The sequence below is a fragment of a genome, unplaced genomic scaffold (assembly GCF_019419815.1).
Source record: "Pyrus x bretschneideri cultivar Hongxiangsu unplaced genomic scaffold, Pyrus_bretschneideri_v1 Contig12, whole genome shotgun sequence".
In the NCBI taxonomy this organism is placed as follows: domain Eukaryota; kingdom Viridiplantae; phylum Streptophyta; class Magnoliopsida; order Rosales; family Rosaceae; genus Pyrus; species Pyrus x bretschneideri.
In genome coordinates, this window is record NW_025999413.1 from 2,108,897 (window position 1) to 2,130,463 (window position 21,567).

The 21,567-nt window shown below is 38.7% G+C and overlaps 4 protein-coding genes across 4 annotated transcripts; 1 reads left to right on the forward strand and 3 right to left on the reverse strand.

Moving 5' to 3' along the window:
* Positions 1-2,924: 2,924 nt before the first annotated feature.
* On the reverse strand, positions 2,925-5,203 carry LOC125474104 (U-box domain-containing protein 40). The gene has a single exon (XM_048577541.1). It carries the CDS (start codon positions 4,667-4,669, stop codon positions 2,975-2,977), a length of 1,695 nt encoding a protein of 564 aa, XP_048433498.1. The 5' UTR covers positions 4,670-5,203; the 3' UTR covers positions 2,925-2,974.
* Positions 5,204-12,108: 6,905 nt separating this feature from the next.
* On the forward strand, positions 12,109-12,898 carry LOC103928501 (zinc finger AN1 domain-containing stress-associated protein 12). The gene has a single exon (XM_009337548.3). It carries the CDS (start codon positions 12,168-12,170, stop codon positions 12,747-12,749), a length of 582 nt encoding a protein of 193 aa, XP_009335823.2. The 5' UTR covers positions 12,109-12,167; the 3' UTR covers positions 12,750-12,898.
* A 107-nt stretch (positions 12,899-13,005) lies between these two features.
* Positions 13,006-15,566, reverse strand: LOC103928450 (protein bicaudal C homolog 1-B). The gene is made up of 7 exons (XM_009337494.3): positions 15,341-15,566; positions 14,881-15,014; positions 14,480-14,529; positions 13,887-14,380; positions 13,704-13,784; positions 13,391-13,453; positions 13,006-13,298 (listed from the first exon to the last, which is right to left on the reverse strand). The coding sequence occupies exons 1-7, from the start codon at positions 15,383-15,385 to the stop codon at positions 13,113-13,115; spliced, it is 1,053 nt and encodes a 350-aa protein (XP_009335769.2). The 5' UTR covers positions 15,386-15,566; the 3' UTR covers positions 13,006-13,112.
* A 1,186-nt stretch (positions 15,567-16,752) lies between these two features.
* Positions 16,753-19,281, reverse strand: LOC103928451 (ferredoxin-thioredoxin reductase catalytic chain, chloroplastic). Its single transcript, XM_009337495.3, has 6 exons — positions 18,925-19,281; positions 18,520-18,632; positions 18,018-18,067; positions 17,798-17,869; positions 17,310-17,370; positions 16,753-17,206 (listed from the first exon to the last, which is right to left on the reverse strand). Exons 1-6 carry the CDS (start codon positions 19,022-19,024, stop codon positions 17,162-17,164), a joined length of 441 nt encoding a protein of 146 aa, XP_009335770.2. The 5' UTR covers positions 19,025-19,281; the 3' UTR covers positions 16,753-17,161.
* Positions 19,282-21,567: the final 2,286 nt, after the last annotated feature.

Below are 21,567 nucleotides of genomic sequence, written 5' to 3' on the forward strand. Positions count from 1 at the left end.
TTTATTTTTGTTAAAGGGATATTTCATAAATATACATTTTTTTGTGAATTCTGCAAAATAAAATTGCGTACCAATTTTCTTCAGTAGTTTTGGTTTTATGGTAAATCCTCGATTGTACACTAGTGCCTCTGTTTAAGTGTCTTGATTTTGGAAATTGTGCGGTTTAATTAAGGTAATGGAGAAATGTTGTAATTTGATTACCTATACATTCGTTTTATTCAATTGATATATGCTCATGTAATGCAAATTACGAGAATGACTTTCAAACTTACGTGTGAAGAGGAGAAAAGCTTGAGCTCGGATATTTCAACTAAGTTATTTGTTAGCACCTTTATATTAGCATGATATCGCTTTTCATTTTCGTCACACCCGACCCTAATTGCTTCGAATCCATGTAAAAGTTAGCTGTAGATCGTAAATACAGAAAGGAAGGGAAAAAGAAAAAAAAAACAATGTTCTAGCTAATGTAGCTATTACTTTGGGATTTGGTTTACGGGAGAGCGTTTGTGGAAACACGATGGCAGCAAATGGCATAGTTGAATGCAATTAACTAATTAGCTAGCATTTCAGCTCCATTAAAAAATATTATAATTTAATGATGAACAAATTAATTGAATTTTGTCTATTCTGTACGTCTCCTTCGATAATTTATTTATTTAGAAATTAGTTTAGACGTTTTCTAAAACAAGAAGAAATTGATTTAAATTGGTCCGTATGCAAATTTGCATGCGCGTCGAGTAATTTATGTGCCAAAGCTCGGGTTTTAAATTTGGGAAAACACTCAAACAGCTTCTCATGTCGAGGAGGGGGACGAGGAGAAGGTTACAGTCAAACTAGAAGCATCTGACAGTCGGTCATGTGGGGTCCAATTATTATATGAGTACATAATGATTGTTCTTCCGAGAAGCCTTGTTCTCAATCCAACACAATCCTCTCCACATTCTTTTGGTGGACATCATGAAGATCCGTATGTCGTGTTCGTTTACAGTTTCTCATAAATAAGATCCGGCGAGAATATGAATTTGTTCTCAATCAACATATAGGGAGCCAATCTCTGTGATTGAGTTGGGTTTTAATCATTTTTATATTCTTGTGTGTATCATAAATTAATATTTAGGTTATTTTTCATATTATCAATTGATTTTAGGGTAGGATCTCGACTTCTTTCATGGTATCAAAGCAGGTTGACCCACGTGTGAAGTTCAACGGCCACACGTGCTCTACATCACTTACTTTTGGTTGTCCACATGTTTGACTTAAAAATTTATCACACCTGAAAGAGCTTGTGACAATGTGAGGATAAAATCTCACATTAGGGAGGGACCAAACTATACAAAGACTTAGAAAGAGTTGTCTACTTTTCATATTATCAATTAATTTTATAATGAAATCTTAATTTTCTTCGTTCGTTGTATCACAGCTAGTTTGCTTTAATCCAGTTGAAGTCAATGACTATTTAAAGCATGGGCTCCATAAAATGGAATAGGATCCTATGCGGATTCTATTTGTGGGAATCCAAATGTCTGTTCATTGTACATTGTGTGGTTAAAAATTATTTGAAATTTTTTATTTAAAATTAAATATAAACAATACCTAATAAAAATTAACTGCACATATACAATAAACAACGATGATTAATTGATTTTTTGGATTTTCACAAAGAAGATCCGGAGAATTGTCCCTCATCAAGTATCTTTTTAAATGCAATTTTTTTAACGCAATGTCATTGGATGTTGAAACTCGAAATCCAACGAAAGTGACTACAGATGCGGCATCCAAAGCTAAGCTGAAGATTGGGCCCAATACTACTAAGAAGATGTGAGGCTGGTTGGATGGTAAAGATGGCCCAGGGACTATGGTGGTCCTGATTGGCCATCGGGCTTGTCTAATATTAACCTGGACTGGACTCTTTAGTCCGGCAACCCATAACTTTAGAATTATGCTATGTTCGGGTTATGCTTGGTAAATGTTCCTTCTCTCTTGTTCTTCATTTAGTTAAAAAGTAATTCACTATTTCACTAACAAGGTACTCTTTAGAGAATAATAAAAGAACCTAACTCTCATCACGTGTCACGCACCTCTCCACAAAGCGCTTTCATATGTAAGTTATGTCAACACACAAACTTATGGCCGAAAATGTCACAAGTTCAAGCGCTATATCATAAATAATGCGAAGTTCAACACCTCTACAATCAAAATCCCTAAACATAAAACTGCTTTTAAACTAATTGTACACAATAAAAATGGTACTCAACATCTCTCTTCTAAACGTCGAAAGATATTTTAAATATAGAACCTCCTAAAACCAACCCCAATGGTGGGCTAAAAGCCAAATTACCCCCCAAAATTTCCCCCTAAACCCACTCCAACCCAAGGGGAAATTTTGGGCTAAATGCTAAATGCTAAACTAATGCCGAATTCTCCCCAAAATTTAGCCCAGAAATCGGAGCGAACTCCACCCAATATTTATCAGAATTTAAATTTTTTTAGGTTAAAATGTTCATAAAATTAATTTACAATAATCTACATATTTAAAAATAATAATAATAATAATTTAACAAAAAAATAGCCTAAGTTCATTCTTTAATAATCCCGGGCTAAAATTTTAGGCTAGAACGGTTGGAGCAAAAAAGTTATTTCTGGGCTAAAAACTAAATTTTCCGGGCTAAAAAATTTGGTTTTTAGCCCAACCATTGAAGATGGTCTAACAACTTTCAAATTTGTGAAGAAAGAGAAGTATTATTGGCACTCCAAAAATCTCATTCTACACTTCTCACAAGTGTATTTTTGTTTTCATAATATAAAAAGTTTGGAGTGTAAAATGAGATTTTTGAAATGCTCGTAACAATTCCCTAATTTTAAAGCCAGTAAAATTGATATTGTTCAGATTGAGAACACATAAACTAAATTGAAAGCACTCCAAAAATTATAATACCGAAAAACTTTTATATAAAAAAACCGTCAAATTATGTACTCAAAATTCAGATGAGTTGGCACTCAACCCTTCTAACCCACCACCGAGTTGACACCGAGTTCGACTCCCAAACCCCGAGTCGAGCAATTCCTCCCAGTCCACTTCTTCTTCTTCTTCCTTCTCTTTCCCTCTCATCATCTCCAACATTCTCCTCGCTTTCTCCCTCGCCCGTTCGCTTCCCTTTTTCTCCACCTCTCTCAACGCCTCCACCACCCCCGCCGTCTTCGCCAACCCTTTGAACCTCAAACCGCCGTAACTCAGCCCATACAATGTGGCCACACAACTCTCTTGAGTCGCCTTCGAGTCAAACTCGTTTCCCCTTAACACACCCACCAAACACTCCACCCCACCCGAATCCAACAATGCGGCCCGCCCGTTCGCACACAAACTCAAATTACACAATATGAGCAATACCCGACCCGTCATGTGGCCCGACTTTACCATTCTCAACAGAACCGGAACCGACCCGAGCTTAACCAACTTGGACCGGTTGCTCTGAACTAGTGAGAGGTGGTACAATGCGAGTGCCGAGTCATGCCGCGTCCGCTCGCTCTCGGACCGGAGTAAGTGCAGCAAAGGCGGCAACGCGCCCAATGCGCCAATCGCGGTCTTGCAGTCGTCATCAAGTGCTAAGCTGAACAACGCACTGGAAGCGTGTTCCTGCGCCTCACGGGATCCTGTCTTGAGCACGTCGATCAGAGGAGGGAGGACTCCTGACCGTACGATCTTAATCTTGTTTGACTTTTCCAGCGACAGGTTGACCAACGCTGCGACGGAATCCACCTGAACGGCGGTGTACCTGGATATAATCAGAGGGCGGAGGCCGGAGAGCAACCGTGGGGTGCAGAGTCGGGCCCGGGCGTCCTCTCTGGTCCGCGTGATCTTCCTCAGCGAAGCCAGGGCCTCCTCGATTTCGAACACGTGGCAGCTTCTGAGCTTGATCGAGATTTCGTCTTCTTCTACAGAGCGGGAGGGATTACTGTTGCCGTTAACGGTTAGGATTTCGTTTTCCGAGAAGGAAGACGACGGAGATGAGTAGCAACTCGGCTGAGTTGAGAACGGGAGAGGCGGAGCCGCGGTGACCGATTCGTCGGAGCTCGAGTGGAAGTGAGTCGGGCGCCGAGTCAGATCGGTGGCCGCGTGGACGAAATTCACAGTAGGGGTATCCTTAACACCGTTGATCAGCAACCGATTCTCCAAAACTACGCCATTTTGGAGCTTGGTTTCGTTCCGGGAAGCAATGGAGGCGCGGACGAGCTTCTCGGCGGAGGCGACATCGAGGGGCTTGGGAGGATCGACCGAGGACTTCCGGCACCAACTGAGAATTGCAGATTTGAGAGAGAGGTTGGAGATTACGGAGGAGAAATCGGGCGGCGGAGAGTCCGGGAGAGCGGGCGTGAAGCTGAGGGACTTGCAGGCTTGGATGCAGGCGCGCTCGAAGGTGTGGCCGGAGGAGACGATGACCGGGTCCGCCATCAGAGAGCCGGAGATTGGACAGAGGAACTCTCTGGGAGCTTGCGGCTTTGAAGTTTTCGACGGAATTGCCGACGACGACCTCTGAAAAAGCTTCCATTTTCGCCGGGAACTCGGGCTTGCACCGCTCATCTCCGCCGCTCTTTCCGGCGTGGCGAAAGCCCATTCGTTCTCTTTTGATTTGTGGACCATCAGCTTCAACATAGCTTCCTGAAACTCCATACCTGAAAAAAGTAAGCTACTTTCTTCAACTCTGTATTATGGGAGTGAAAGTTCTGAGCTTTAAGCTTAAGTAAGGATTATGCCTAAACCCCATGATCCTTAATTCAAATTTAAGCGACTTTGAGAGGCCTAATCCGATGGGATTATGTTTTGGATAATTTGGATTAGCAGAGATATGGAGCTTGCTTGAAGGTAGAGTTTGGTGGGGATACGGCGGGAGAGAGAGAGGGAGAGAGAGAAAGGTTGGTGTTGTTTGTCTGATAGAGGAGACTGGGAAAAGGAATGGGATTCCGATTCCTCTGGTTTGGAGAAATTAGCCCGAATCACAAAACAAATGCTGGAGCTATATCAGCAACCCAATCTCTTGTTTTTCTCCTGCGGCTTCGCTTGTGTTGTAAGTAACTCATTTCCCTTGTAGAGTGTGCTTCCCTCGAGCTTCTCATGACTGGGTAGGCTATCTCCAACCGAGGGCTGGCCAGAGGGTTTGTTTTAGCTCTATGACTCTCTAAGATTCTCCAAAATATTAATATTTTAATAAATAGTACATGGTCATATTTGTCTCCATCTCCAATCGAGGGCCAGAGGGCTCGTTTTAGCCCTGTCACAAAAAACCGTCTCCAACGAGGGCCAAAGGATGATAGGGCCAAACATAATTTATTATTTAAAAATTACAACTTAAATGTTGTTTAAGTTTCATGTTGTTAAATGTTTTTTTTTTATGTTGTATAATTTTAATGCTGTTTCATGTTACTTAATTTAATTTAATGTTGTATAATAGCTTAGGAGGTTATAGAAAAAAATAGAATTAAAAAAAAATATGAAACAAATTTTGTGAAATAGAAGTTATAGAAATTATAGGAAAAAATGAAATTTAAAAAAAAATATGAAACAAATTTGTAAAATAAAAGTTAATAGGAAAAAAATAGAATTTAAAAAAAATATATGAAAAATAGAAGTTATAGGAAAATTTTTGTAAATAAAAAATAATAATAAAACTGTTAAAAAAAATATTCAAAGAATTCCTGTCGATTATAACCGACAGGAATACATTTGTATTATTTATATTAGTAATACAATGTATTCATGTTGGTTATAACCGACAGGAAATCCAACATAAGCAAAAAAAAAGGCCAGCCCTCTAGCCCTCTCCGATTCTGTGGGGCCCTCTCAGATTCCAAAGCCCTCTGGCCTAACCCTCGGTTGGAGACGGTTTTCGGGCTATTTTCGGCCATCTGGCTCTCTAGACCCTTCGGTTGGAGATGGCCTTAATGAATCGACACCCTCTCTGTATTCCTGTGTCGGGCCTTTAGAAAAAGAGATCCAGACTTTAATTTGTTTAAGGTGCGTCAATAAAATGAGTTAACATGGGCCAGAGACTTTAGAATAAATGGTTTGAATCTCCTGATCCTTGAGTTTCGAACTCAAAGATCAACGGTCAAACTTTTTGACTAATTTCTTAAAATTTTATAAATAAAGAAAAACTGTGGGGGAAGAATGTATATATATATATATATATATATATATATATCCTTGGAGCTTATTCTTTGATTAAGTACCAACCCTAGTCTGTCACAAGCCAACCCAATATTCCACCCATCAAATTTTATTGCAAGGAAAGTCTAAAAGCTAAAACACCTTCCTTAGGCTAAATTATACTAGAAAACAAAGGACGGTGTAAAACAAGTGATTCTATACATGATGGATTCTAACAAGTAAACGAGACTATATCGTCTCATCATTATCTAACCGGGTGTGTATTAATCCCTTTTACCTTGCGTTTTTTTTATTATGTGACGAAAGAGATATTGATATTGTGTACACCAATAAGTACCCAAGAACCCTCCTCTAAACAGATGTTAATCCGTGAATCAACAGAAGCTTAGAGAAGGGTTGATGTGGAAATGTCTGGACCATCCATCTCATTGCCCACTTTTGCAGACAAATACATGCTGTTACAGCCGTTTGATCCCACCACTGAGAAAGTTTGAAGGAAAAAGGTACTCTCTCCTCCTTACTTTGCATGGAGATGGAGAAGAAGAGCTCCACTTTCATCATTATTTGTATATACTTAATAGTTAAGTTTGTGTAGCCATAGAAATACGCAGTTTCTTTACCAGTGTTCTAGGCTGGATAATATTAATATATCCCTTTCTTCTTTACCAAAGCGTGGTTGATTCCCTTTTTCTACTCAATACATGGATGATGGACCACCCACCCTTCACATAAATGACAGATTTTTCAAATGTGTCTGAACACGGGGCAGTACAATGTACACCATACGTTATTATACAATTGGAAAGGAATTTTTTTTTTTTTTTTAAATGTTCCTCTACCTTTATAATGTAAATGACGTATGTGCTTGTTTTCCAGACACACTGAAAAATCTGTTTTTATAAACTAGTGTTTTTTTCCTTTTCCTTTCCCTTCGTTATATGATTAGATCTAAGCCAAGTGCTTAATTCATTTCAAAGATTTGGGATTAGTTTATGTTAATAATTGTAATTAGTTAAGAGAGGTAATCTTTCCATTTCTATCGGTTGAACACAGCTTTCATGTTCGTATGGGGAGATCAGATTCAGACTCGTGATTTGGTTGTAGCCCTCCAGGAGGGCCCCTCCTTTGTCTGATTAAGATTGGAAGTTGCCTATTTTTATTTAAATACATATGTATTATTTTATGAATGTTGTTTTGCTTCCAAAATGGTTTTCTTCTGAAACATATAAGAAACATTAATTATCTTCTTAATTACTTGGCGTATTTCGGAGAGTAATGCCCTATCTTTCGAAGTTATTTTCAGACCAAATGCTCTGGCTGCATTTCTAAATTACATGCACTTTTCACGTGGGGAAAGCTAATTTTATATACAATAACAAAACCTGAAACCAAAAAAGCTGAAGAAAATGAAGATTTTGAGCTGTGGTTTTCCCTGGCACCCAACAAGGATGCATGATTGCATGCTTTAATCAGAACCCACCATTTCACACAGGGACAACTTTTTCAGTGTATCGGGAACATGATCCGACACCAAGTATCATAATACAAGTAGTTGAATTTTTCTTCAGGTACTCAACCACTTGTATCATCAGACTTAGTGTACTAAGCAGTGTTTCCAACACAAGGAAAAATCTCTCCAGAGCAAGTTCTATCCGTGGAGAAATTTTTTGGGATCATGGCTTGGTACGTCAAGTGTCGTAATTTAAGTGATTGAATTTTTTTTATCAAGTATCCAACTATTTGTATTATAGCACTTGATGTACCAAACCGTACGTGCTTCCAACACGCTAAAAAATCTATCCTAACCGGGTCCTTTGCTCTAATAATCCTTCCATTGACATCCAATTATAGAGCAGCATATCTTGGTGGTACTGCCAATATACTCTAATCTAATATCATACATTATATATATATATATATATATATCATGCATTATATTATGCTGGATTTGCACGAAGAATTTTGGTTCTTTCGTCCTCTTTTGATGTTAATATGATATATTATATTTATATGTGCCCAATGTTGATGTGAGTTAAGCTTTATGAAAGGAAAAGAAAGAGTGTTTTGTTCCAACTTTACAATTTGGCACCAACCTTTTTGTTTGCTTATATAATCTCTAGTGCTGCATGGCTTTTGGTCTTTTCGTTCATACAATCAAAGCCCTAGGCTTTAGGTAGGTCAGGTCACCATCTGAAAGGTTAAAAGCACATTGGTTTTTAGCTTTTGTCTAATCCTTCACGTACATGTTTTCAACTTTAATGGAGAGGAACTTCTCCACCCTCGTCTCGTTCCTTTCCTGCCTCTTTTCTTACGTGACGAAATCAATTACAGTAAGATACCAATAGAGGGGGGAGCAGAAATTGACACAAGGATAAGGAAGTATTTTCCCTTATTAAGGATATATCCCTGCAATGAGTTTTAAGTAATCAGAAGAGTATAGGTTAAGGGTAGTTCGAATGAAAATTTGTGGGGCGCGGCGAATTTGGATTCTCAGAAGCAATTTGTAAATAAAAAGGAAAAAAGCACATTTGCTCCGCTTTGACAAGTGCTATTTCATAGAGTGGGCTTAAACGCCGAGGACTTGGGGCGGGTTAAAGCGATGTCATGAATTCTAGTACACAAAGAGAATCTCTTATTGGTGGGCTGCGAAGTCGATGGTAGCTCAGGTGTATTGACTTTTTTGGGCCAATACCCATCTAGTAACTTTCTCACTCGAACTTTCTCGAACTCCATTCTCGTTATGCAAGGTTACTTTGATGTTTGGAACCATTTACTTCTGACATCACCTTTTGAAGACCAAGTCTGCAAAGAATCAACGAAATTAGAACTCGTGTAATTGTTCGATGAATGTTGTCAAATTGTAGTGTTTTAAGTGCGAAACATAGTTTGTGGTAAAGAGATCCATTCATTGATAAGAAAAAGAAAAAACGTGAACGGTGATTCGATAGATGATTAAATAGAATCCTAGGTCTTGAACAGTGATTCAATTGATGATAAAGAAAGAGAATTCTTGGTTTAGTTCTCCACCTTAACGATCGAAAAAAGGATTGATCAAATTCTACTGAGTCTAACTCATAAACAAAACGATATTATCTACACTAACAGAGTGGGGGATTGGGTTAAGCCTCATAATGAGCTAGCTATAATATGGTTTAAATTCGTTTTTGGCGAAAATCGAGCCTAAGACCTTTCACTTTACAAGTGAAGATGAATACCACTAGACTATAATACTAATTAGCTTCTCTATTTATTAGATAACCATTGAAGATTTAATTAATTTTTTGCTCAGATAATTTTTAAATGGTTTACTAGACATCTTGATCATCGAACAACATTTCAAGATGAGTTGGAGAGCTGAAGCAAATTGATCAAAAAATACTTGGGGGGGGGGGTGTATGTCCTATTTTTGCAAGGAGAGAGGATCCTCGCCATATCCTCTTTATGAAGATCCTCGAAATTTTTCAATCATATCCGTTCATTGTACATCATGCAGTCAGTTTTTGTTAGGTAATGTTTATATTCAATTTTAGATAAAAAAATTTACAATGATTCCTGACCACACAATGTATAATGAACGAATATGATTTAAGAATTATCAGGATCTCACAAAGAAGATCCGGCGAGATTCCTCACTCTTTTGCAAGGATGGTCCAAATAGGTGGGTGGCGTGGGTCCTCTCTTCTGTGTCAGCGTTTGCGATGACGCGTACAAACTACAAATTGTAGGAGCGAAGAAAGAAGCATCTAAAAATCTCTCCTAACCGGGCTCTTTGCTCTAATAATCTCTCTTAACCGAGTCCTTTGCTTTAAGTATTATAACACTTGATGTACCAAACGCTACGTGCTTCCGGCACGCTAAAAATCTCTCTTAACCGGGTCCTTTGCTCTAATAATCCTTCCATTGACATCCAATTATAGAGCAGCATATCTTGGTGGTACTGCCAATATACTCTAATCTAATATCATACATTATATTTCACTCAAAAAAAAAAAAATATATATATATATATATATATATATCATGCATTATGTTATGCTGGATTTGCACGAAGAATTTTGGTTCTTTCGTCCTTTTCTGATGTTAATATGATATATTATATTTATATGTGCCCAATGTTGATGTGATTTAAGCTTTATGAAAGGAAAGGAAAGAGTGTTTTGTTCCAACTTTACAATTTGGCACCAACCTTTTTGTTTGCTTATATAATCTCTAGTGCTGCATGGCTTTTCCTCTTTTCGTTCATACAATCATAGCCATAGGCTTTAGGTAGGTCAGGTCACCATCTGCATGGTAAAAAGCACATTGGTTTTTAGCTTTTGTCTAATCCTTCACGTACATGTTTTTAACTTTAATGGAGAGGAACTTCTCTACCCCCGTTTCTTTCATGTCTTTCTTCTTACGTGACGAGATCAATTATAGTAAGATACTGATAGAGAAGGGAGCGGAAATTGACACAGAGATAGGGAAGTATTTTCCCTTATTAAGGATATATCCATGCAATGAGTTTTAAGTAATCAAAAGAGTATAGGTTAAGGGTAGTTCGAATGTAAATTTGTGGGGCGCAGGGAATTGGATTCTCAGAAGCAATTTGTAAATAAAAAGGAAAAACCACATTTGCTCCGCTTTGACAAGTGGGCTTAAACGCCGAGGACTTGGCTGGGTTAAAGCAATGTCATGGATTCTAGTTTGATTTGGGCATCAAAACAAAGAGAATCTCTTATTGGTGGGCTGCGAAGTTGATGGTAGCTCAGGTTTAGTAACTTTTTTGGGCCAATACCCATCTAGTAACTTTCTCACTCCAACTTTCTCGGCTTCCATTCTCATTATGCAAGGTTACTTTGATGATTGGAACCATTTACTTCCGACATCACCCTCTAAAGACCAAGTCTGCAAAGAATCAACAAAATTAGAAATCGTTTAATTGTTCGATGAATGCTGTCAAATTTAAGTCTTTAAGTGCGAAACATAGTTTGTGGTAAAGAGATCCATTCATTGATGAAAAAGAAAAAACGTGAACAGGGATTCGATTGATGATAAAATAGAATCCTAAGTCTCGAACAGTGATTCGATTGATGATAAAGAAAGAGAATTCTTGGTTCAATTCTCCACCTTAACGACCGAAAAAAGGATTGATCAAATCCTATTGAGTCTAACTCATAAACAAAACGATATTATCTACACTAACGGGGTGAGGGATTGGGTTAATCCTCACAATGAGCTAGCTATAATATGATTTAAATTTGCCTTTGATGAAAATTGAGCCTAAGACCTCTCATTTTACAAGTGAAGTTGAATACCGCTAGACTATAATACTAATTGACTTCTCTATTTATTAGATAACCATTGAAGATTTAATTAATTTTTTGCTCAGATAATTTTTAAATAGTTTACTAGACATCTTGATCATCGAACAACATTTCAAGATGAGTTGGAGAGCTGAAGCGAATTGATCAAAAAATATTTAGTGGGGGGTGTATGTCCTATTTTTGCAAGGAGAGAGGATCCTCGCCATATCCTTTTTGTGAAGATCCTGGAGATCTTCCAATTACATCCGTTCATCGTACATTATGCGACCATTTTTTTTTAGGTACTGTTTATATTCAAATTTAAATAGAAAAATTTACAATGATTTCTGATCGTACAATATATAACGAACGAACATAATTTAAGAATTTCCGAAATCCCACAAAGAAGATCTAGTGAGATCCCTCACTCTTTTGCAAGGATGGTCCAAACAGGTGGGTGGCGTGGGTCCTTCCTTCCGTGTCAGCGTTTGCGATGACGCGTACAAACTACAAATTGTAGGAGCGACGTAAGAAGCATCGTGCGACACCGTGTGGAATCCGAGTCAAACCTGGCTTTTGGCTTTAGCTTTTCCCGCAAGCCAACCCCAGAACCGACCCCTCTCCCTCTCCCTCTATAAATAAAATTTAAATTCCCCCTTTTGCTTACGAATTGTTTCTTTGCAAAATTTAACAAACTGAAAAATCAAACTACGATCAGGATGACGGGAGGAACAGAAGCTTTTCCGGATTTGGGTCGGCACTGCCAGCTCTCCGATTGCCACCAACTCGATTTCCTCCCCTTCCAGTGCGACGGTTGCCGTAAGGTTTTCTGCGTTGAGCATCGGTCTTACAAGTCCCACGAGTGCCCCAAATCGGACCACAACAGCAGAAAGGTGGTGGTTTGCGAAATCTGCTCCGCCTCCGTAGAAACCACCGGCTGCGACGACGAACAAGACCATAAATTGCTGTTGGAGAAGCACGCCAAGTCCGGGAATTGCGACCCCAAAAACAAGAAGAAACCCACCTGTCCCGTTCGCCGGTGCAAGGAGACTCTCACGTTTTCTAATACCAGCACCTGCAAAACCTGCCATACGAAGGTCTGCCTCAAGCACCGGTTCCCGGCCGACCATGTTTGCAGGAAGCAAACGGCAGCTCAGCCGTTGTTGCTGGCGGGTAATGGCGTCAGCTGGAACGACAGGTTCATGGCTGCTTTTGCTTCGAGGAAAGGGAAAGAATGCGGGAAGAGTGAGCGGGATTCCAAGTCTTCCGCTTCGAGTGCGCCATCTGTTCGAGCGCATTGAGAGACTGTTCATCTGCTTCTGCTGGGTTTGTTTACCATTCCGCAGTTCCGTGTTTCTTCGAAACAGCGTCGTGTCGTTGTAATTCTTTTAAATGGTCAAGATTTTAAGACCCTTCATCATTAATCTACAAATTAGAATTCATACTTTGATCCGATTGTAGTACTCTAAAGAACGTTCGATTCCTCCAGTAACTGCAAATCACAGTGTTACGAGTACTTTATGTACACAAGTACACAAACAAAACGAGAAACTGATGTGCAACGAACAAAATAACTAAAGATTAATTTTTGTGTATATAAAATACAACAGCACAAGCCCTATAGAAGTTATTCAACCTAATCAAAACCGTCGCAAACCTGAACTTCAAACTCGATTTCGGATACAATGGGTGAAGGTACATACAAACAAACGAAATGCTCTTGAAATAGCAGCAATTTTCTTTTCTTCGTTCTTAATAGGATCTTTCGTTGCATCGTTACAAGTAGGGATTATGGTGGCTGGCCGTTTAGTACGGGGTAAAAGTGCAAGAAGGATCTTTTTTCTTGGTCCCTACATATTAAGCAACCTTTGTGAGAATGGACCGAGTTCCATTGCACTGAGCATGCAGATAACAGACGAAGCTTAGAGTGAACGAAAATTACCATCGGTATGCCCAGCTCTTTGAGGTCCTTATCCCCCATCTGCTTCAAAGCAGTCATGTCTACCTGTAAATCAGAAAATCGAGAATTACGAAAACTTGAAGTCCGCAGCCAAAGATGAAATGTAGAACCTAAAGTCATCTTCATTTATATTGGTATTCCTCATTGGATTGATCAGATTTCCCCTTTAAAAACACACATAATATTCCCTATTTTAGATGCTGTGTCGGAAATCAGACAACGACAGCCTATAATCGTCATCCAAATTAAGGAAAGCAAATTTGAATGGAAAATCAAATTCGGCCAGGTAACTTACTTCTTCAGCCTGGAAAATAATGGCATATTTTCCCAAACCAAGTCTATGCAACAACTCAGCAACAGTTCGAGTGTCATCCACCTGCACAACCACAGAGATAAACTCATCAAATTTGAAGTAGCAATACATGACCAGATTTCCCAAAAAGGAAGCTAAAATGGTGCAATTGCCACAAGGTAGTACCATTTGTGAACTTCTCTGCATGCCGCCAGTTGCTGGAGCAAACTGTGCTATTGGCCTGGCAGCTTGAGGGGTAGCTTTCATTGTGAAAATAAAGGAGTCTGTCGGCTGAGAAGAACCAACCATACCATTTCTCGGGAACTGGCCAGCTCTACAAGCGTCAACTGGCCTCAATGATGATGGTGGGTGCAGCTCTCTTGGTGGGGATCTACCTCTGAATCCATCCGTAGTTGGAGAAGAGTAGAAGTTTCCTCGAGAATTTACCTGGTATAGACCAGCTGGACTTTCTCTCAGAGGAGCCTGCCTCATGTGGCTACTTGCATTTGTTTCAGAAGTATGCTGCAGCACCTGGTATCTCAGTGAAGGATGAACAGGTTTTGAAAGCTTTGCATGAGGGTCCATCTGCTTGCGCTCTTCAGCAACTCCGTCAATTTGCTTCTTAGATAATCTTTTATGCAACAATTTCAATCTGAGGTCATTTCGACTGATTCGTGAATCTTCACTTGTTTTAATGCACCAGAGTCAATACAAAGAAACCATATAAAAAACAATAAACGAAATATAATAGTTGGTAATATCACGTAAGATAGTTTTACCTTGCATTGTTCTATCATCCTCATTCCATTTTATGCCATCTCCTCGTTGCCTGAAAATTGATATTGAACGCATCATGATAGGATTAAATACGCATCTGACATGTTATTATCTTACTGCCTGAAATACCAATTCTTGAAATGGGACGACCATAAAACGGTTACGACCATTCTCAAAATGAAAATACTTCACGAGCTAGTTGTGGCATTGGCGGTGGCTTGCACGGTAGAAGATGTTAAACAATTAAGGGCATTGGATAGGAGTTCATAGAAATAACTGATAACCACCATAAGAAGGAAAAAGACTATTGGAGAATCACAGGCATTCCCAACACACAGCCTCCGAAGGACTACAAAAACAAGTAATATGCTGATAAGCCAGGTAAATAGATAGAACAACGTACCGTTTACCCGCAGAAAACGAAAAACCATGAGCATTACTCCCAAGTCTGCCTGCCATTCGTTTACTTCCGGAAACCATCCCACTATCACCACGCACTTTTGCAGAATTGGATACAAATCCTCCTCTCTCCACAACCTACAAATATGTCAACAAATAAGCAAACAAACACACAAACCAACCCGAATTCGCATCAAAATTGGTTCTTCAGCCCAGGACAGCACAACCCAAAAGTTCATCAAAGCATTCCAAATAGCTAAATAACAAAAGGGCTGGATTTGAAGCTCAAGAAATTGAATCAAATATAGTAAACGTCAGACAAAATTGCTCCCTTTCCCATTGAAGCTTGATTAATGTGGAAAACTATACAATTTGAATAATTGCATCCACCCCCTTCTTCCTCACAGATAAACTGGCGCAGAAAAACACAGAAACAAGAACAAAAGCAAAGAAGAAGAATTTACCTGACCAGAGCGACCGAGGGTGATGGTGACCCTGGAATTCGACATTTTTGAAAGTCAAATTCCTCAATTACTTTCAGAGATCCGGGAAGAAGAAAAGGAAAAGCAAAACCCTAATTTCAATCTCTCTCTTTCTCTATGTATGCTGCAGTGCAGATGCTGCGTTTGCAAAAGCAAAGGTGCTCTCATCCATTTCCATGGATGCCGCGTTGCATCGCCATCTTCCAGTTGACGCCCGGTCAAGTCAATCTGCTGGGATGGGCCCAAGATATTCCCGCGGACCCACCGCCTTCCAAGCCCACTTATTTAGAGATCAATACAGTTGAGGCCCATATCAAAAGTACGGTTTAGGTCAACTAAATCACTTAATCACAAAGGAATTATACCATAATTCTACATAAATAAAAAATATTATATTTTTATCAAAAACTGTAAACTATTAAGTCATGACTTTTAATCAATTCCCAAAAAACATTATCAATTTGCCCGAATTAAAAGTTAAAAATGCAGATCGCGTTTTTGCCGCGAAAAATAATAATGTCTATACACTCAAGTGCAGGTTTGATCTCCATGAATTTTCTCCCTTTAACATTCAACTATTTAACTTAGGGCTGGTTCGGTACGGGATCCCAAACGAAATTGAGATTCGAAATTCCAAACCGAATTTTCTTGGGACAGAGTTTCAGAAATCAAAACCAAACCGAACTTTTAAGATTCTCGAATTTCGGGATTTCGGTATGATTCGGAATTTATCGACCTCCCATCTTCCTTGCCAGCCCAGAAAGCCACACCTCATCCCAAATTTGTCGATCTCCCCACCCTCCATCCCCATCTCCATCCCTCTCATTCCTGGGCTTGTCTTTGCTGCCTTTGGGAGTCGGAGCGCTTTGCCAAGAAATTTTTGCGACGGTATAAGGTGAGAATACCACAACTGTATTCAGAGCTTGAACCAGAAACACAATTTGGACATCAACATTTGGTTATTTGACGGCAGCAAAACATGCATATACTTTTTTATTGCATTGGACATTAGAACAATTGAATGATTATCATACCCAACTTAATAAGCAACGTAGAATCTTTCTGTTCTGTTCATGCTGAAGAAAGATGGTTATTGTCCAGAGGAACGGTGGTTGATTAAATAATATATATATATATATATATATATATATTATCGGTTTGGGATTCGCGCATTAAGAAAAAATGTGATACTGATTCTCGTACTGAATTATTTGAGATCGGTTTGAGATTGGTATCAAAATTTTCGATTCGAGATTTTTAGGATTTTTTTCCAGTCCTAATTTAACTCACTTTATAAAAAAAATTAAAAAAAAAAATTAAAATGCACCAATAGGTGGTGATGACAAACTATAATTGTCCCATGTGTCTCAGGAACACATCCAAGTGAATGTTGGTTTGAAGCACAAAAGCTACGTGGCAAAATTTCATTTGGTTTTGAGGATAAGGCAAAGTTATATTACAAGAAAAGAATGTTGGGGTTCATGAGAATATGGCAAAGTATAGGGGCTGGAGCATAATTCTACAACCAGTATATATCCCAGAAAAAAGGAAAGTATAGGGGCTGGAGCATAATTCTACAACCAGTATTCCGAGTTCACATTGAACCTTTAGAGGGCTAATTTTGATTGAATAATACAAAAGATCATCAAGAAGGCGAAAAAGAGTGCGGAAATTATTTCCCTCGAAAAATTATATTCAAAAGATGAGCTCCTTTTTTTTTTTTTTTTTTTTTTTTTTTTTTTTTTTTAACAAATACAGAAGTGGATTGTTTACACATAATTTGCAATACACACAAAAAGCTTGTTACATGTTTGCCGTCGATTCTCTGATCTCTTCCAAGGAGATGGCCTGCATTGCATAAGAATTATTGAGGTCGGTAATTAGGTTATAAAATACCGTAACCGAAGAACACGACTACATAAGATTTCTCAAAGAATGATGGATAAATTACCTGTTCCGGTCCGGCAAAATCATTGTCAGGAGTGAGAAAGAGCATGCAGTGGCATTCCTTCCTGCCAACACCGATTTACAGTTTTCATAAGAACTAACCGGGTTGACATATACACACATCATTTTCATATAACGATCGTTTGAATTCAAATGTTAGAGCTAAAGTGAGTAGATAAGCTTGTGACTGTCAAGCTGGATTGAAACTTGCAGCAACTATCGGTGTTTCGCTGGAAATTTCCAAGTAGATTTTTTTTCTTACTATATTTTTAGCATTTAAAAATATCTAACATAAAGCCTACTTATCTTCGATTTGAATGTCTGAGTACCAAAGTGTAATGCCGATAAAGATCTACCAATATATCATAATCTAGCGTGGGTTTTAACACCACTTTCCCGTCAAGTATACAAATCTACAAACAAATGAAATTGAAACTGTATAGAAAAACTAGTTGATATACTAATCTTATAAAATTATGAAACGATATATACCTCTCTCTCATGGGAACACACGGGCAGTTCCAAAAGCCTTGGCCTGCCTCGGCAGGTTTATCATCATAATGCCTGCAACACAACAAATTCAGACTTGGAAAACACGATATGACATGAATATGAATTGACTTTGACACTGGTAAGACGTTTGAGGCATGGGGCGAAGTAAGAACACCATAGACTCATGGTCAAGAAAAACTATCAAAGAACAGATGCTTACCGACAAGGGCAGAGTGGTGCGCCCAACGAATCTTTATGGTCTGCCAACCCCTGTTGAAATTCGAGGATGAGTTTCTTTCACATACACTATTGAACAAATACAGTTTAATCAACTGCAATGACGATAATGAAGGATCCAAATATATAATCTCAGGGTGCCATAACGATCTGTAAGAAGATCCTTTCGCCCCAAATAAAATCTCTTGTGAATTGTGATAAAAAAGATAAAGAACTACAGCAGCAAGATACTGAACCGAAAAGTTATGCATATGGGGGTCGATTTGAGGGAATAATTTAACGCTATTTCATAATCTATAGGATCTAGGGGGTCAGGTTACATGTTCCTTAGTGTTCGGTTGAAGGCCGGAAGCTCATAAAGTAATCGGCTTTGACGTTGATTTGAGTCATTCCAGCATACAACCACGACGAAAATACTTAACACAGTTCCAATTAAGCATACAACAATACAAGTAATAATATCCAATAAGGAAATTAAAACACACCTTGATAACAACAGAAGTAACTCCCTTATCGACGCAGAAATATGTTCCGGACTTGCGAGCATACTGCTCGGAGAACTTCCTCATGATTTCAACAGACTTATCTGACGGCTCCGCTGCCAGAAAACACACAAATTTTGGAGTATCCATCAACGCAACATTCACGAGCTAAATTCTGACCGAAGCTCAAAAATGTTATAAAGTCACGAGCTTTCCAACCAAATGGATAATTTATGAAAATCCCAAAGTCTAATTGGCATCGCATCTAATCTAAGAACGTTCAATTGGTGCTGTAAATCTGAAGGGTCACTAATTATAAACTCATAAATTCAAATATAAAAAAATAATTAAAAAAAAAAAGAAAAAAAGAAGGAGATTAAGAAGTTGAGCAATGCTAACCAGCCTAACCTTTAGCTCGGATTACAGGGCGGCGCGTGGAGCGGTTGAGAGGAGAGACGAAGGACGAAAGGCTGGCGGCGAACGACGGAGCTTGGAGTTGCAGAGTCATGGCCTCTGAGACTGATGAGAGAGTGGACCGCTGTGAAATTAAATTATTTTTTCTGGGTAATAATCCGTTCGCTTATATAATTTCTGGGGGTTTTAGTTTTGGAATTTTGGGGATTTGTGATTTAATTTTTGGAGGGTTTTGGTAACTGGGATTTAACAGAGTTGTGGTAGGAGGAGCCGTTGCCCGCCACACGTTGTGTATATCGGTTAGGGAAACACACCAACCACTCGGTCCGTTCGCGGCCTCCACCAACGAATCCAACCCCCTTCCCTTCGTTTCCTTATATTATAAGGCCTTTGGGGCCTTTTCCCTTCTCGGTTTGTCGGCCCAATCCATTTATATCTGGAACGGAATATACCAATTCTGGCCCAAACATGGATACAGCGATATTTGTGTTGAGACACTGGATTCGAAAGGAAGATACCTTGTATGTGTTTAATGCAAATGCGACAGTACTTAATTGGTTTTATAATGGAACCTCAACTTGTTTCATGATATTAGAACATGTTGTCTCATGTGTGAAGCCCAATGGCCGCACGTGCTCCATTTCATCCGATTTGTGTTGTCCACACGTTAAGATTGAAAATTCGCTTGCATGTGAGGATGGCGTGTTGAGAGTGAATTCTACATCGGAGAAGAGAGGGACCTTGTGCTTGGAGTAGTTGGACTACTATCCATATTGCTAATTAGTTTGGTAGAACCTTTGTTGGCGGTTTGAGTAAAGTCACACTGCAAGTGGTCGTAATTAAGTTTGAACTCCTTATTCATGAAAAGTATTCAAACTTGAGGCGTCCAACGTACAAGTAAAGATGATTATGGCTAAACCAGGGCGCAAGTGTCATAAAATGCAATCTTTAATCTTCAAACAAATTGGAGTGAATAATGGTGTGAATTGAACTCAGATTTTACATCCGGCTTCAGTCCTGCTGCGCCGGAAAATAAGGTTTTCCGTCCACAGCCAAAAAGAAAGGTATGAACAAGTCTTAAGAGCTTGATGAACATGGCTTGCATTTACCAAAGCCAATGGCCTTAGCCAATGAGTTGCCTACTTGATTTTCTAAAGTGCGAGACCGTTGTCCAATTTCATGAGTCGAGTTTCTTCTCTACTACGAGCACCAAACATGTACCACATGAAATAATTCAATTTGCTTGAAATACAGTCTTGTCGTTGCCCAGCTAATTGCCAAACGAAGCCAAAAGAAGTGTTGGCAGAACCAGAACCATTAGCTAGCTGGGGCAAGGCATAATTTCATGGAGAAATTCTTGAGCGAAGCAAACCCTGTACAGTACTTTCTCCATTTCATCTGTATTCTATATTAATTATATATGTAATCTCAATATCTCTGTTAATCTACACTGTCAAACAAAGGTGGAAAAAAGATCACCATGACCAGCTCTCTCTCTCTCTCTCTCTCTCTCTAATATACACAAGAAGGGTAGGGACACAACATTTTGAAGTTTCACATGTAAAACTAAATGGGAATACGGAGAATAGCTCAATCTTTTATAAATCCTTACATAAATTAATCTTTCACCGGTGTCGATTTTGTCTTCGCATTCTCACATGCCCTTCGAGATGTGAAACTTTATCTTCACATTCTCACACACTCCTATTTTCAAGTCTAACACGTAAACAACACAACATATGAACAACACAAACGGGATGATATAGAGCATGTGTGGCCGTACGTTGAGATTCACATGTGAGACAACCTGCTCTATACTATGAAAAAAGTTGAAATTCCACTATAAAATCAAATAAAAATATGAATAGTAATACAACCTCTTATAAGCTCTTACATAAATTGATCCCTCATCCATGTGAGACTTTATCTTTACATTCTATCACAAGTACATCACCCATATCTGACAAAATGTACACAGCATTCATATAATTTGGGTAAAAGAACAAGATTTTCTTACTTCACAACCTGGACAGATCGATGAGATTCCAAGCTTATAGTGCATGTCGTTTTTTATGTTCATGTAAAAATCAAGTGCACACTTAATTTCAGTAATACTTATGGGATTAATTTTAGATAAAAATTATTATTTTCCAAAACCAGTTCATGTTATAGGCTAATACAAATAATTTTTTCCAGCAGAAAAATTTATACAATGACTTCCATTCCATCATAAAATTTGAAACATAGATAAATTGATCCACATATAATTAATACTTCTGATCATTTCAACAGGATAATCTAGAGAGAGAGAGAGAGAGAGGAGTTTCTTACTTAAACAGTAACTTGAGTCTTGATAACTAACAAACAAAACCAGGACCGGAAAACCCTCTATCTTTCAAGCTAAAACACACGATCTAAAGTTTTTCGCACAAACAAAGTACGTAAAGAAACAGGTTGCAAGAACATGAAAATTTAAGATTTGCTTGCTTTGATACAACACACTAGCAACAGCAAATCGTTGTCGTCGGACCAAGATGCTTGATTCCCCAAAAGCAACAAAGACTTGGACAGAATCTTTGAAATATATCAAGGAGAGGAGAGAGAAACTCATCAGACTCTTTCACTTTTTCTCACAAA